This window comes from Kogia breviceps, chromosome 3, assembly GCF_026419965.1.
Source record: "Kogia breviceps isolate mKogBre1 chromosome 3, mKogBre1 haplotype 1, whole genome shotgun sequence".
NCBI classification, from domain to species: Eukaryota; Metazoa; Chordata; class Mammalia; order Artiodactyla; family Physeteridae; genus Kogia; species Kogia breviceps.
The window spans coordinates 187702485-187716677 of NC_081312.1; the positions used below are offsets into that span (position 1 = coordinate 187702485).

General features: G+C 45.1%; 2 protein-coding genes across 5 annotated transcripts in view; one reads left to right on the forward strand and one right to left on the reverse strand.

The window, feature by feature from the left end:
- The window catches only part of WAC (WW domain containing adaptor with coiled-coil), an 84627-nt gene extending 75547 nt beyond the window's left edge, over positions 1–9080 (reverse strand). For 2 of the 4 annotated variants that reach the window (XM_059058689.2, XM_059058685.2), the window contains exons 1-3: positions 8258–8603; positions 7972–8008; positions 6245–6440 (exon numbers count right to left, since the gene is read on the reverse strand). In XM_059058689.2, coding sequence (XP_058914672.1) covers positions 6245–6440; positions 7972–8008; positions 8258–8298 — 274 coding nt within the window. In that variant the 5' untranslated portion in view covers positions 8299–8603. Of the gene's footprint in view, positions 1–6244; positions 6441–7971; positions 8009–8257; positions 8604–8800 lie in introns of those variants that run through there. The other 2 variants (XM_059058686.2, XM_067030591.1) reach the window with 2 other exon arrangements.
- A 19-nt stretch (positions 9081–9099) lies between these two features.
- Positions 9100–14193, forward strand: part of MPP7 (MAGUK p55 scaffold protein 7) — a 424300-nt gene continuing 419206 nt past the window's right edge. The window contains exon 1 of the mRNA XM_067030594.1: positions 9100–9307. The gene's annotated coding sequence lies outside the window, so the exon portion shown is untranslated. The remainder of the gene's footprint in view (positions 9308–14193) is intronic.

Here is a 14193-nt window from a genome sequence, read left to right on the forward strand (position 1 = left end):
GGTGGCACTTCAGCGGACACCCTACTGGAGAGACGGCACCAGGGGGACATACAGAAAGGTGAACATCCCAGAAACGGGGAGCATAACATGCAGAACTCTTGAGACAAGAACAAACCTGCTGCAAGGCCAGTATGGACAGAGCAGCACAAACAAGGGGAAGAGGCCGAAGAAGTACCCAGACACCAGATTACACAGGGTTTACTACAGGCCTCGGTAAGTAACACAGTCAAGGGAGGGTCTCAAGCACGACAGGGATGTAAGCTGTCGTTTTCACTGGACCACTCTGGCTACGTGCTGTGTGAAGCATAAAAGATGTGGGACACCATTCAAGAGGCTCCTGCGGAGCCCAGGTAGGAGGGGGAGGGAACAACAGTTTTAAGTACAGAGGGTCCCAGACTTACCACAGTTCGACTTAGGACCCGTTGACCTTACAATGGGGCGGAAGCCAACAGGCAGGCAATGGAACCACACTTGCCATTCTGAATTCTGCCTTCTCCCAGGCGAACCACATGCGGTAGGGTACGCCCTCGGGATCGGAGCGCCCAGCCAGCCACGTGACTAGAAGGCGAGCCACCCCGACACTTAGGGCCATCCTGCTTTCCACCCTCAGTGCAGCAGTCAGTAAGTGACACGCGACACTCGACACTTCACTGGAAAGCACGCTTTGTGTTAGACGATTTCACCCAAAATAATTTTGCTCATGTGAGGGTTCTGAGCACATTTAAGGTAGGTTACGTGTATTAAATGCATGTCCAACTTACGATATTTTCAACTTTTGATGGGTTTATCGAGATGTAACCCCACTGTAAGTCCAGGAAGATTTGTACTAAGTGTTTACAGCTGGAGTACAACTTTAAGGTAGAGATAAGGTTTTATGTGTAGCAAAAAGACTTGCTTTTTACTTTCAACAATAGTAAGCTAAATAATTAGATTATATGTTCATCAGTAAAACAGAAATAATCCTAATCAGACTAATTCAATGGGTTATGGGACCAAGTGAAAAACAATGTAAAAGGGCTTTCAAGATTATGAAGCATCATATAAATCATAAAAAGGAGAGTCTTCACAGGATATATTTTCAAGCCCTAAATAACTGGTTTTGAAATGACTGACAAACAATATCTCCAGTTCTTAGCACAGAGTCGCAGAAGCAGAGTCCAGGTACAGATGTGGTCCCAGGTACAGAATCTCTACCAAGATACCCCAGCTCATTGCTAGCTCCACTCTTTCCAGCATCAAAACAAAATGGTTCACTACATAAATCAAAACCATTCTGCACGACAGAATAAGACAAACAGAGCCTCGAGAGGAAGACAACCTAGAATATATAAATTTTTTGTGAATTATGGACCAGAAATCCTAAGTATGTTACACCAAGAACTTTAAATACATCTTGCACAACTAAAACAGTTCAACTGAGACTGCCTTAAAAGATCACAGTGAACCACTCCAAAATATTTGATTGTGAAATTGAAATCCATCCTACCATAAATACATAACCACCTTTTTAAGAATAACAAACACGTTAAAATGTAATGACTACAAGACAAATGACATGGTATGTGTTCAAACACATGCACAAATGTTTAGAGCATGTATTTCCTAAAATTCCTAAAAGGAAATGAAATAGTAAAACTGATTATCCACCAACGCTACTCTGTTCCTCTTGAAATGGAATACGTATTTCTTGTGATCTTTAACTGACCTATGGAAACCCAATGCAAACCTATCTGCCTAGTTTATTACCTTACTACACATACACTGGACCAATAAAAATAGGTAATACTTATCTATTTTCACTAGACAGAAAAACACTTAATTCAAGTATCAGTAAATTTTAGATTCTGTATGAAATTTCCAAGTTGCTTTGAAAACAAGCCTCTGTATACGAGGGGTTAACTTGAGAAAACTGGCTTCTTCCTAGTAAAATTGGCAAGCTTTCCCATTAAAACTTATTTTTAAAAGTACACTAACATGATCATCTGGTCTAGAACTACACACAAACACACCAAACACACACACACACACACACACACACACACACACACACACACACACACACAGTACCACTGTCAATGCCCTGATGTTGATACCCTACTATAATTCGTTAAGATGTATCCAAAGCATTAAGATACAAGTCATCTTTATACTGATTTATAATATAATAAACACCCACCAAATAAAGTTCAAATATGCCTGAATGTTTCATCTCCAACAGCGTACACAAGTTACCAGAGTAGAGAGGACTAATTTCTAGACCAATCTGTCACTATGGGTTCCTTTCATAAAAGTAAATCTTCCCTCATCTATAAACTGTAATACCAGGATACTATCTGTACTATCTACCTTCCAAGGTCAATGAGGATCAAATGAGACTGTTCATTTTTATAGTACTTTCTAACATTACAAATGCACAGCATATTTCGTTTTATTCCAAATGTAAAGTTATATGAATAACTGTAAGACCATACTATGCAATTATCAGTCTATTATTTAATGTGACAACACTAAAACACCACTAAATTATACTTTAGTAACTATAACACCACCAATTATCCCCAAATACTCCCAACTGAACAGTTCCTTCAAATGTTACAGTAACTGTCATTTGACAACTATATTAAATACATTTCCAAATTTCTCCAGATATAGCTAAATGACAATAAATAAATAAATAAAAGCTTTCATTATGCAGTTAGAAAGTTTAAAATCTTTAGAAATGTAACCACTAAGGGCAATTTTTCCTTTGTACTCAAAGGTATTTGAATGCTAACTAAAAAGCTATGCAAAATCACTGTAAGTCCCACAAATCAGTGAACCGATAGAGTATTTTTCAATTAACCAATTGAGCTAAGCTATCTCCCCCCAAAAGACGTTTCTAACAATATGTCTCTGACAGTTAATTCTTAGAGGGATGATGAGGAAAATGGGACAACCCCCAAGAGGCTGAAGTTTTGTGGAACAGCTTTAGCTTTACAGAAGCCTTGTAAAGATATCCTTCATCCTAAACTCATTTGTACCATCAACATTCTTAAAGTTACTTGGTAAAATTATCCTCAGAACTAGTTTCGTTAAAGAAAAACATACTTTAACGAAATGGAAAGAGTTTTAAACTTCCACAGAAGTACAAGTTCAACCAGTATTGTACTGTCATACTTCTGAGGTGGGGGGATGTAAGCTGCACCTTTAAAAACATGTCTAAGCTATAAAAACAAATCCAGTGTACCTTAAGATTCTTGTTTTTGGTTATTTTTAAACAAAAGATATTATGCTGATAGATCAGGGAATATATAAAAATAACTTATCCCACCAAGTTAAACAACCTTCTAGGTAAGTTATAATGTCACATAATTTCCCTTAATTATGACAGATAATCTACATTCCCTTTCATAAATCCTACGGGATGAAAACCTCTAATTCTTTTAACTGCACATACTAAGCTGCAATAAGTCTTTTTTAGCTGCAGATTTCTGAGTGATCCTCCTCAATCCCTGCTTTCTGACTTTTTGTGATATACCTTAAAGTCATTTTATATATTACTCTGAATTGGCACTTTTCTAGGAAATGCAAGGTGCCATGGAAGAAATCTAGTAAATTACTAAAAGAAAATATGCTGTTATGTGGACAGATGCCAGTAAAGCCCCATTTTTTTTTTGCAGGGGGAGGGTACACACATCCTTAAATTAGATACTTATTTAAATTATTAGATGTTTTTAAATCCTAAAATAAAAATCAATTTGAAATTAGTTCAGTAAATACAGTAACCTGTTCTTACACTAAGTTGTTACTTACAAATGCTGAGAGCACAGATAATCCAACTCACTTGCATTTCACTTTGGATAATGGTTTTGACTGTTATGTGAACATTTATCTAAATATATTTGAATTCATATTTATTTAAAGATAAAAACCTCAGGGAATAAAAATGCCTGTAATAAAATTACATATTCCCTTTAAAATCTCAGTTTCAAACTCTCATTAGCAAGGGGAAAAAAGCCACACCTGGAGTCAAAGTATAATGACTAAATATATCAGTATTAACTGAGGGAAGAATCACCACTTCACATCTTTAAAACACAGAATTAACATCAAAGATGCACTCTGAGCTCAAGAATGTAGATCTGATTTTATGGTATTATTCCCACCTAGTGTAAAGTAATATGGTAGCCAGGTATATGAGAGAGACAGTCAGGGTTGAAGTTAGTATTAGTTAAAAGCCTCCAGAGAAAGAAAAGCAAACAGCTAAAAAAAGCAAATCAGAAAGTGGGGTTTAACTGATCAAGTGACTAGATCAGAAAAATAAGTTTCTTTACAAATGGAGCTAAAGAACCATCAGCAAGCAGATGCAAATAAAAAGGAAACTAAAAGCAAACAAGAGATATCTGGACTACACACAGGAAGGAAAACTAAAATCAAAATGAAGAAAGAAAAAGTACAAAAAAAAGCAAGCAGCTAGACTACCACCACCAGCTCTCCAGAGTCAGCGCCTTTAAGAATAGCTTCAAGGCCAGGATCACATCTTAGCATTACTTCCAGGAATACCACACAACTGCTGACACACAGCAGATGCCCAATGTTTGCTGAATGAATGAGCAACAAAATGTTCTTGGGATTATTTCACCTGTAAAAGAATTTACCAGGCATGGTTCACTGTAAATGTATGAAAGCATTTACAGAAGTCAAGTTTCCTAGAGTACTTAAAATGACCTCCTTCCTGGATTTGGGGATACATGATAGATTAATCAGATCATAATCACTAGAAGAGAACCTGGGATACTTATCCATAAGGAGATGAGATGCCACATCCTATTTAGTCACAGTCATCAAAATTTTAAAGATAAAACAAAATATGGTGCAAATAGTACTGACTTCTAAGAGCTAACATTTGAAATGAACTCCGCTACAGAAGAGTGGTTGCTAATAGAATCATCCTGACTACACATACACTATGAAAATTTATCCACAAAATTAAAAACGTTAATAGTTTAAGTAATTCTGTCCAAGAACTTGTAACCCTAAATAACCAAACCCATCTGCTGTTACTTACAAAAATACAGGTTATCTGTGTAAGTAGCACAAAGCTATACTATATTCAGTGGAGAACTATAATCCCCTCCCGTTCAATAACCATCCAAACATTCCATCTCAATGCAATCTCCTGACCATTATTAATTTCCTCAACCCGGCAATTATATACAGAGGAGGCCAAAGTTTCTAATATCTCACCACACTGAGGAGAGTTGACTTCTACCCTAGGAGGCAAAAAAGAGGACCAGAAGATGCAGAATTTTTTTTTTTTTTGAAATAAGCAAAATATTGAGAAGCTGAAAATCAGAAAGCCATGCGAGACTCTACCGAGTTTCCTTAGAAGTTTACAAAAGCACAATCAATAGAGTGTATTTATTTCGAACACGTTATCTATTAAACAATTTTAGATCTTATAGCAGGGAAAAATAGAGATTAATTGCCTCAGCGAAATTGGTTTAACCCTCAATGCATCCTTTAGACATGAAATCTGATTATTTTGGTAAATTTTGGCCACATTAAATGTGAAAACAGTTAAGAGTTTGTTAACTTTTTTCTCAGCCTTCCCACCTACCACAAAGTACTTGAGGCAAAGGAACAGCTGAAGGGTAACACCACTGATGCTAACTTTTAACAAGGTAAATATGTGAATAAATATAGAAGTTACATAATAAGATCCTAGGGAAGAGGTAAAATCTCATTTAAATGTTCACAGCAAAAACTTAGGAAAAATTTTCTGAATCACAAATGATTTTTTTAACCTGTGAACTGTCTCAAAATACCTACTAAATTTTTAAATTTGTACTTTACCATTAGGAGACACGGCTGAACTCCTTAAAAAAAAAAAAAAATTCAAGCAGAAACAAGGATCTCAAAATAAACCAAGCCAAATAAACTGAAATCTTTACTTGAAGAGATGAAAGTTCCTTTCTTGGAAAAATGTCCTGCGAAATTTCCCTCACCATTAATAAAGTACTGGTAGGCTACATTCATAAATGCATTCTCTAATTATCACCTACTGGAGTCCAGTTTTGGATGCTCAGGTCAGCATCTGTTATCTCTACATCACTTGTTTGGGAATCAAATAAATTAATAAAATATTCTGATGACATAACCATGAAGTAACGTCTGCAAGCTGGAAACATGACTGACACCTTTTGTTTTATACAGAATTATCAAGAAAAACAATCGTGAAAGTTTCAACAAAAAAGCTACTCACCACCATCCCTCTCTCTAACTCTGTGAATATGCACATTTTTGGCCTTACTGTGACCTGTGCTGTCACTATATTTGTTTTCAGGACTATCAGATCTCCGCAACATTTTATTTGGTGGTGAAGGATCTGCGGCGTCTCGCATTTTTTCATGTCTGTGATCACCGCTACTGGGGTGACTCTTCGATGAATACTTAAGTGCCTGTAAAACATCACCCCCCCAAAAATAAGAGGATTAAAACATTGAACTCAACTTTCTGGGTTAGTTCTATCGTAAAACTTGGCATATTAACTTCATTCAGTTTTATGAATCTGTATCAAGAAAATTAAAATTTCCTTTTCCAATTCTGTCTTTAAGTTATTCAGACAAGACCTAAATGCCTAAGAGTTACTGTAAGGCTCCTCATACAAATCAAACTACCAGGTTCAAAAAAAAAAAGATCCACTCCACTAATTATCTTGTAAATACAAGAAATCAGACACTTTGGTAAATTAACTCAACAAATTTTTCTGCGAATCATAAAGTTTAATCTAAAGGACAGTGCTACCGTCATCCCGTTTTTGCTCTGCAACTGCTACGCTAGACACAAAATACAAGCAAGCACGCACAGGTTTCTGCAATCTAACAAAACAAAAGCATCACTTTCTCCATTCTTGGATTCACGCACGTAAAGCATTTGAGACCTGACTTCACTGCTCTTGCAGGTGTGGGAAATAATTTTAAGAGGCAGAAACGCTGGCTGGTATTTCTGACCTATCACGGCGGAACTTAATGGAACTCCCTCGCAATAACGTATCTGAGACAACCACGACATGGCAGTCTTTCAAAGCGCATCATCAATTATACTTTGGAGGGCCCGGCTCAACAGGGTTTGACCTCTGACTTATGCAAACTAATGAACACTGTTTTGCACATCAGGGGGCCTAGGGTTTTTAACTTGGGCTTTTAACAAATCATGCTGGCCAGTAACACAACCATCAGCTTAGAAACCTGCTCTCCTACCCGGTAAGGGATCAGACACAGAAAGTATTTCCTTCTAGTGTCATCTGAGCGCTGCCAACCATGTCTGAGACCCGCCCCACCACCGGAACCAGGGGCCACTTCTACCAGGACTTTTTTTTTTTTTAATTTTAAATTACAGGTTTACGTGCAGCCACCACAGGCACACACTAGAAGCACCTTCCTTACTTAGAACGGCTGCCCCAACACCCAAAGACCTCAACTCCAGCAGGAACAAAAGCGCCATCTTCCACTAGCAATGCACTTAACCGCCCCGAAAACAAACTGCGAAGGGAGAGCGCTCCACCGCGCGCCCACGAGTCGCAAACCCGTCGGCAGCCTCGCCCCGGCCTCGCATCTACTCTGGACACCTTTCCGGCAACTTCTCGTCGCCCCGCTACAAAGGAGCGTGGCTCCAGAGGCCCCCGCGCCTCGCCCCACCGAATCCCTCCCGCCCAGAGGCCCGAGTCCGGCCCCGCCCGGCCGAGAAGAGCTCCGCTCGCCACGCGGAGCTGCGCTTCCTCCAGTCACCTGTCAAGATGAGCGCCCACACCTCGCCGGCGAGCGCCGCGGGGGCCGAGCGCAGGCTGCGGGCGCCGCGGAGCCGTGGCCCCGAAGGGCCTGCAGCAGCTCGCGAAGCCTGCGCTCGAGTAGCGGCTCCTCCCTCCCCGCCGGCCTCGCCGGCCCCGCCAGCCCCACCGGCCCCTCCGGCTCGCGCCCGGCCCGCTGGTACCTGGTAAGGCTGCGCGTCCCCCCGCCGGTCGTGACAGCTGGAAAACAGGAAGAGAGGCGGCCTGAGGCCGGGGGCCCCGGCGCCCCCCCCGCGGAGCCCCCGGAGCCCGCCCGCGCGCACACGCATACTCGCGCCCGCCGCCGCCCGCCCGCCCGCGCGGCCGCTCCCCCTCCCGGCTGCTCCGGATCAGGGTTAACAACAAAAATGGCGGCGCGGCCGGCCCAGATAAGGAGCAGCCGCCCCCCCGCCGCCCGCCCCGCCGCCCCGAAACGAAAAGACTATTTACCCATCACTGAGTCTCTGCTGTTTCCTCGCATACATTACCATCAATGCCCGGCCTGTGAGCGTGTGTCGGGGACGGGGAGCGGCCGCGGAGCCGGGCGGCGGGCGGGCGCGCAGGCGGCGGGCGGCGCAGGGCCCGGCGCGCCCTCGGCGACGCTCAGCACCTCCCCGTCACTGGCGCCGGCGCTCCCGGGCCATCCCCTCCGTCCGCACCACGCTCACGCTCAGCTCGGCTCGGCTCAGGCCGGGCAGCGGCAAACCGGGGTAGGGGGCACCAAGACGCGTCCGGCTCGGCCCCGCGCGCAGCGACTGCCTCCTGCGCCTTCGCCTCCTCCCGCTCCGCCGCCGCCTCCCCTCCTCCCCCCGCCGCCGCCGCCGCCGGGTCCTCCTCCTCCTGCCGCCGCCGCCGCCGCTGGTGCCGCCGCTGCCGCTCCACCAACTACATCCGGGCAACTCGGCCGCTGCGGCCTTCGGAAACCCTCGGCACTTTCCGCCGCGCCCCTCCTCTCCCACCCTCGCGCGCTCCGGAACGCCGCCTTCGGCAAACCTCGGCTCGCCGCGGCCCTCCTCTTCCTCCGCGGCCTGGCTCGCCTCCTCGCGACCCGTCCGCTCTTTCCGGTCGCCGCTGCGGGCCCGCACGCGCGCGTCCGGTCGCCGCCCTTCCACTTTAGGGGTAGTCCGGCTCGGGGAGCCGCCCGAGGCTGGTCCCGGGGGCCCCGGGGCGCGCGGGGCGGGCGACGCCTTCGGGAGGAGGCCGGTGGGGCGCGCGAGGAGCCATCGCGGACTTAATAAGGGCGGCTGCGCTGCTGCGCGTGCGCCCGGCGGCGCGGGGCGGGGAGGCGTCCCGGAGGAGCGCGCGGGCCGCCGCCCCCGCCCCTGCAGGCTCCGGCCGGGAAGCCCCTGGTTGGGCCGCGGGCGGACGCTGGCACAGGCGGCCGCTCCGCGCGTGGGGACGCGAGCTGTCCCGGAGGCCCGCTCTTCGGAGCCGGACCCGGGGCCTGCGCGGCGGCCTGGGGCGGGCAGGGCGCGCCCCTGGGCCGTTGGCGTCTTAGAAGTAAGTCACCGCCGGAAGCGCGGGGCGAGGGCGGCGTGCGTTCCGGGTCACTGCGCGGAGCGCCCGGAGCCCGTGGGCCTGCGCCCACCGGGTGGGGGGTCCGTGGGGGAAGAGCGAGCGCCGCCCGGGCCGCTGATTGGAAACGCGCGATGCCCCTGCACGCGTGGGGGAGGGGGGAACCTTGGAAAAAGTGTTGTTTACTGTTTTCCACCCCTAGCCGCGCCCTCCCCTCGGTCTCCTTTCTTCGTTAACCATTTTTCTCTCTTCTGACTCGTCTTCGCTCACGTGCGGTCATTTGGAGGTTCTGCATGTGAATGAAGGCCTGGGGAGTGCTAAGGGAATTGCTGTCAAGGGAATTTGGTAGCGCGCTCCAGGCACAGTAGCAGAGTTGGCACGTTGAGAGGGAGAAAATCAACTCTGTCCCCCCTGCTAGGCTTTCCTGGACGGCGGTGGTATCCAGGTGGTTTTATTTCTCCTTCTGTTCTAAACTTCTTGTAAGGCACCACTGAATGAAGAAAAGTGTAATAAACATACACTAAACATCCAACAGTTTACATGGAAGAAAGAGGCAAAGTAGGAAACAAATCAGAAGAAACAAGGTCCTTCCGAAGAACTGATTTAATTGGTATCCAACCAGTTACATTATGGCTGGCCTAATGAAGAGGTGGAACGACGCGGGGAAGAAGGCCCAGAAATCACAGCTGATGGAAAAAGAAATAAAAAATAATTACGTAGTCTTATTTGCCACATCTACCTGCCAAAAGCTAAGATTATTGCCGTTTGGGAAGACTAGTAAAGTCCACGTAAGGCCCACCGAAGCCGTCAGAAACTAAGAAACTGCTAGTTCCTGAAATGAGGAAAACAAGAAAAGAAAAACCAGTCTTTTAAGTGCAGTTTCTAAACACTTCTGTGACAATTGTGCTGAAGACGAAAGACATCAGATTGGAAGAATACAGAAAGTAATACATAAATCTCATGCAGAAACTTTTGGAAAGCTGGCAGCAAAATTTACTAATTTCTTGTTTGATGATTAGATGCCTGCTGAACTTGCTATATACCCTTTGATCAAAAGCAGCAAACTGGGCTGAGACACAACAGCAAACAGCTCTAGGCAGTGTACAGTCGGTCTTCGTTATTCACACATTCCATGTCTGCGAATTCACCTGCTCACTGCAATGTATTTGTAATCCCCGAATCAGTATGCACAGGGTTCGTGGAAGTGAGCAGTGAAAAATGTGACTTGCCTGACAGGCACTACTGAGGTTAAAGGAGCCAACACTCAGGCTTGTTATGTCAGCTCTTGTGCTGTGAACAGGTGTGCTTTTCACTACAGTACATACAGTGTCATGTTTTTAGCAACTTTTTGTGCTTTCTAGTGGTGGCTTTCGTGTTTTACGTGTCTCCACACCCCCACCCCAGGCGTATTGCTGAGCTGCTGTCTAGTATTCCTAAGCAGAAGAAGGCTGTGTTGTTTGTGGAGAATACGTGTGTCCTGCATTGGGTTCATTTACGGTTATCATTAGTGCTCTTGGCTGTGATGAGGTCAGTGCTGATGAATCAACAGTATGTTAAATAAGGTGTCTAAACAGGAACGCACATAAACAAAGTTAGGTATCGGTCAGTTGATGAAAATGTGACCGCAGGATCTTAGGAACTTAACCCTGTGCTCCTCCAGGAGAAGTTTAGCGTTCCCGGTGACTTTATAGAACACAGCTGCCTCAGATAACGAGAATCGACTGTTTACTAAAGGACACGTCTAAATGTTACCCGCATCTTTTAAAATCTCATCTCGTCGCCTGCTTTAGATTCCATTATCTGTTGTTGTGAGTCGTCCTTTGGAAATACCTTCCATTGCCTTCGCCCTCCACTTTACATATCTAACCCACAGACCCGCTCGATTCCCTGCATGCTTGAGGAAAATGTTAACACTTGCTGAGTCTGAAAAGAGCTCCCTTTGTTCCTCACCCCCTCCCACTAACCTCCCTGATCTGTTTACCCTGCCCTCTTCAACAGCTGTTCAACCTCTTCTAAACCTGACAGTACATCCCCAGTCCTTGCTGGGTTGCTTCTTGTTTCTCTGCGATGATAGACGGAATCAGAAATCTGTAACAGCTCTGGCCGACGCCCACCTTGCGTCTACCAACCTTCCTCCATCTGAATATGCTGCTAACCTCCATAGCTGTATGGATGGTCCAAATTGCTGTCCAAGACCACAATTGCCACTTTTGCATTGAGTTCCATTTTACTCTCGGAATTGTCCTCTTTCCTTAGCAAATTTCCCCCTCTCAACTTGCTTGTTTTTGTCAATAGGTAACATCTTGATCATATCTCCCTCCAAATACTACCCGATTGCTCTGATCCACTCTAGTATACAGAAGAACTTCATTGGCACACCTGCTACTCTCTTGAACCCACAAGTCAGACTTGATCCCCAGACTCCACTGAAAGTAAGGCTTCGGATCCTCGGGAGCCTCCACGTTCTCAAACCCGACTTTTGTTTCTCAGTCTTCATCTCATGCCACCTGTCAAGCAACATTTGATACAGCTGATGACTTACTCTCTTCCTCTTGAAGCCCCTTTTCTTGCCTGCCAGAATTCCATCCTGTATTTCTCTCTTGCTTCCTAAATGACTGTTACTTAGTTCCCTTGCTGCTTCCCCTCTTTTCCAGCCTCCAAATGCTGGAGTACCCCAGGATTCGGATCTCACAACTTGGACTGCTTCTCCTCTCTGTTCTTTCTCCCTTAGCAGCCCCATCCAGATCTCTGGCCAAATGAAACCCACGTTTGAATCTCCAGCCCACACCTTTCCCGTATACACTAAACTCTCACTTAACTGCCTACTTTACAGCGCGGCTTGAATGTCTAATAGGCATGGCAGATTTAATATAGTCTAAACCAGACTGTTAACCTTCCTCCCACCCCCACAAAGAACTGTGATTTAGTGCTCCCTATTTCATGAAATGGCAACTCCATTCTTCCAGACTAAAAACTTTGGCGTCATCCTTGATTCTTTCATACCTCACATCCACTCCATCGGCAAATCCCACCAGCGCTATCTTAAAAATATACCCAGAGTCTGATCTCACCTCACCACCTCCATCACAGCCACTCTGATCCAAACCGCCGTCTTCTTATACCTAGACAATAGCAAAGGCCACCGAGCTGATCTCCCACTTCTGCACTTGCTTCCACGTCATCTACTCACGGCAGCAGTCAGGGTGATCCCTTTGAAAGTCAACATCATTCCTATCTTAAAGCTCACTGATGGCTTCCCATCTCACTCAGCACAAAAGCCGTGGTCTTCCATTCTTACCGTGGTCTGCAGGGCCCTGTGTAAACCGCTCCCGCCCATGTTACCTCTGGTTTCACATCCAGTATGACATTTTTGCGTGCTCGGTCTTTTCCCACCACTCCATCTTCCACTTTCCTCCCCTATACCAAGCATGTCTCTGTCTCAGGGCCTGTGCACTAGTATCCTCCTGCCTGAATGCTCTTCCCCTTGGTACCCACTTGACTCACACTGTCACTTCTTCAGGTCTCTGCTCAAATCTCTCATCAGAAAGGTCTGAACTCTGAGAACTATGTAAACAGCACCCCACCACCGTCTCTCTCCCTTACCTTGCTCTGTTTTTCCTGTACCACTTGCCACGTAATATGTTGTGTATTTTGTTTATTGGTTGTCTCCCACTAGAATGAAGGTTCTGTGTGACAATCAGATAAATATTTGGTGAGTGAAAGAATATTTACCTACAAAAATATATACAAAGAAAATAGCAAAATATTGTAATTCTCACGAAGAAAAAGATACGTGGTGTTATTTCTGCTTGCTCTCTTAAAGAATAGAATTATAAATTGAGTCCTGCTAGGGCTTCCCTGGTGGCGCAGTGGTTGAGAGTCCGCCTGCCAATGCAGGGGATGCGGGTTTGTGCCCCGGTCTGGGAAGATCCCACATGCCGCGGAGCGGCTGGGCCCGTGAGCCGTGGCTGCTGAGCCTGCACATCTGGAGCCTGCGCTCCGCAAAGGGAGAGGCCACAACAGTGAGAGGCCCACATACAGAAAAAAATAAAAATAAAAAATAAATAAATAAATAAATTGAGTCCTGCTGTCACAACTTAAATGGGAGTAAAGCTGGATTATTCCTAATACTCAAAATATTGTAAAAGGTAACATTTGAAAATTCATATAAATTCACATATATCGCAAATCTTATGCAGACTACTTGCATTTCTGTTGAATGAGAGATCTCAGATTTGTGAATGAGCAGCAAGATCCATATTTCAGCCAATAAATTAACACGTATCAACCATTATGGGGGAGATCTATCAGCCGGAAGGCCATAGGTGACCCTGATTTTAGTGTGACCCTGTTGGTGGAGGAAGAATCAGAAAGTCACGTCATCAGACCTCTAGTTGTGAAAGAGACTTTAAAAGGTTTGCTAAAATTTTTAAAGGGTCACAAAATGAGAATACATTCTCTGAAATTTTTACCAAGCGCTTTTCCTTTCTTTTTTCTCTGTCCTTGCCCTTCTCTCAACTTGGCACAGCTTAGTGTTTAAAAGCATGGGTTTGGGAATCAGAATGACGTAATGTGGAGCTCTGGCTACGTTACTGACTGACAGCAGTGGAACCTTGGGCTAATTGTCAGAGTCTCAGAGCTTATGCTTCCTCACCCCTAAAACTGACTTAATAGGGTATAGGGCTGTTTGTAAAAAGTTAATGAACTTCTGTAAATAATTTAGCAGCACATGGCACATACATAACTCCACTGCTGGTGGATATCATTCATTCATTCAAAAAAAAGCGTTACTGAGTTTCTGTGTATCGTGTCTTGGGAACATAGTGTTAAGCAAATTCACTTGGTCTCTGCTCCTGTGGAGTTTTTGTTTT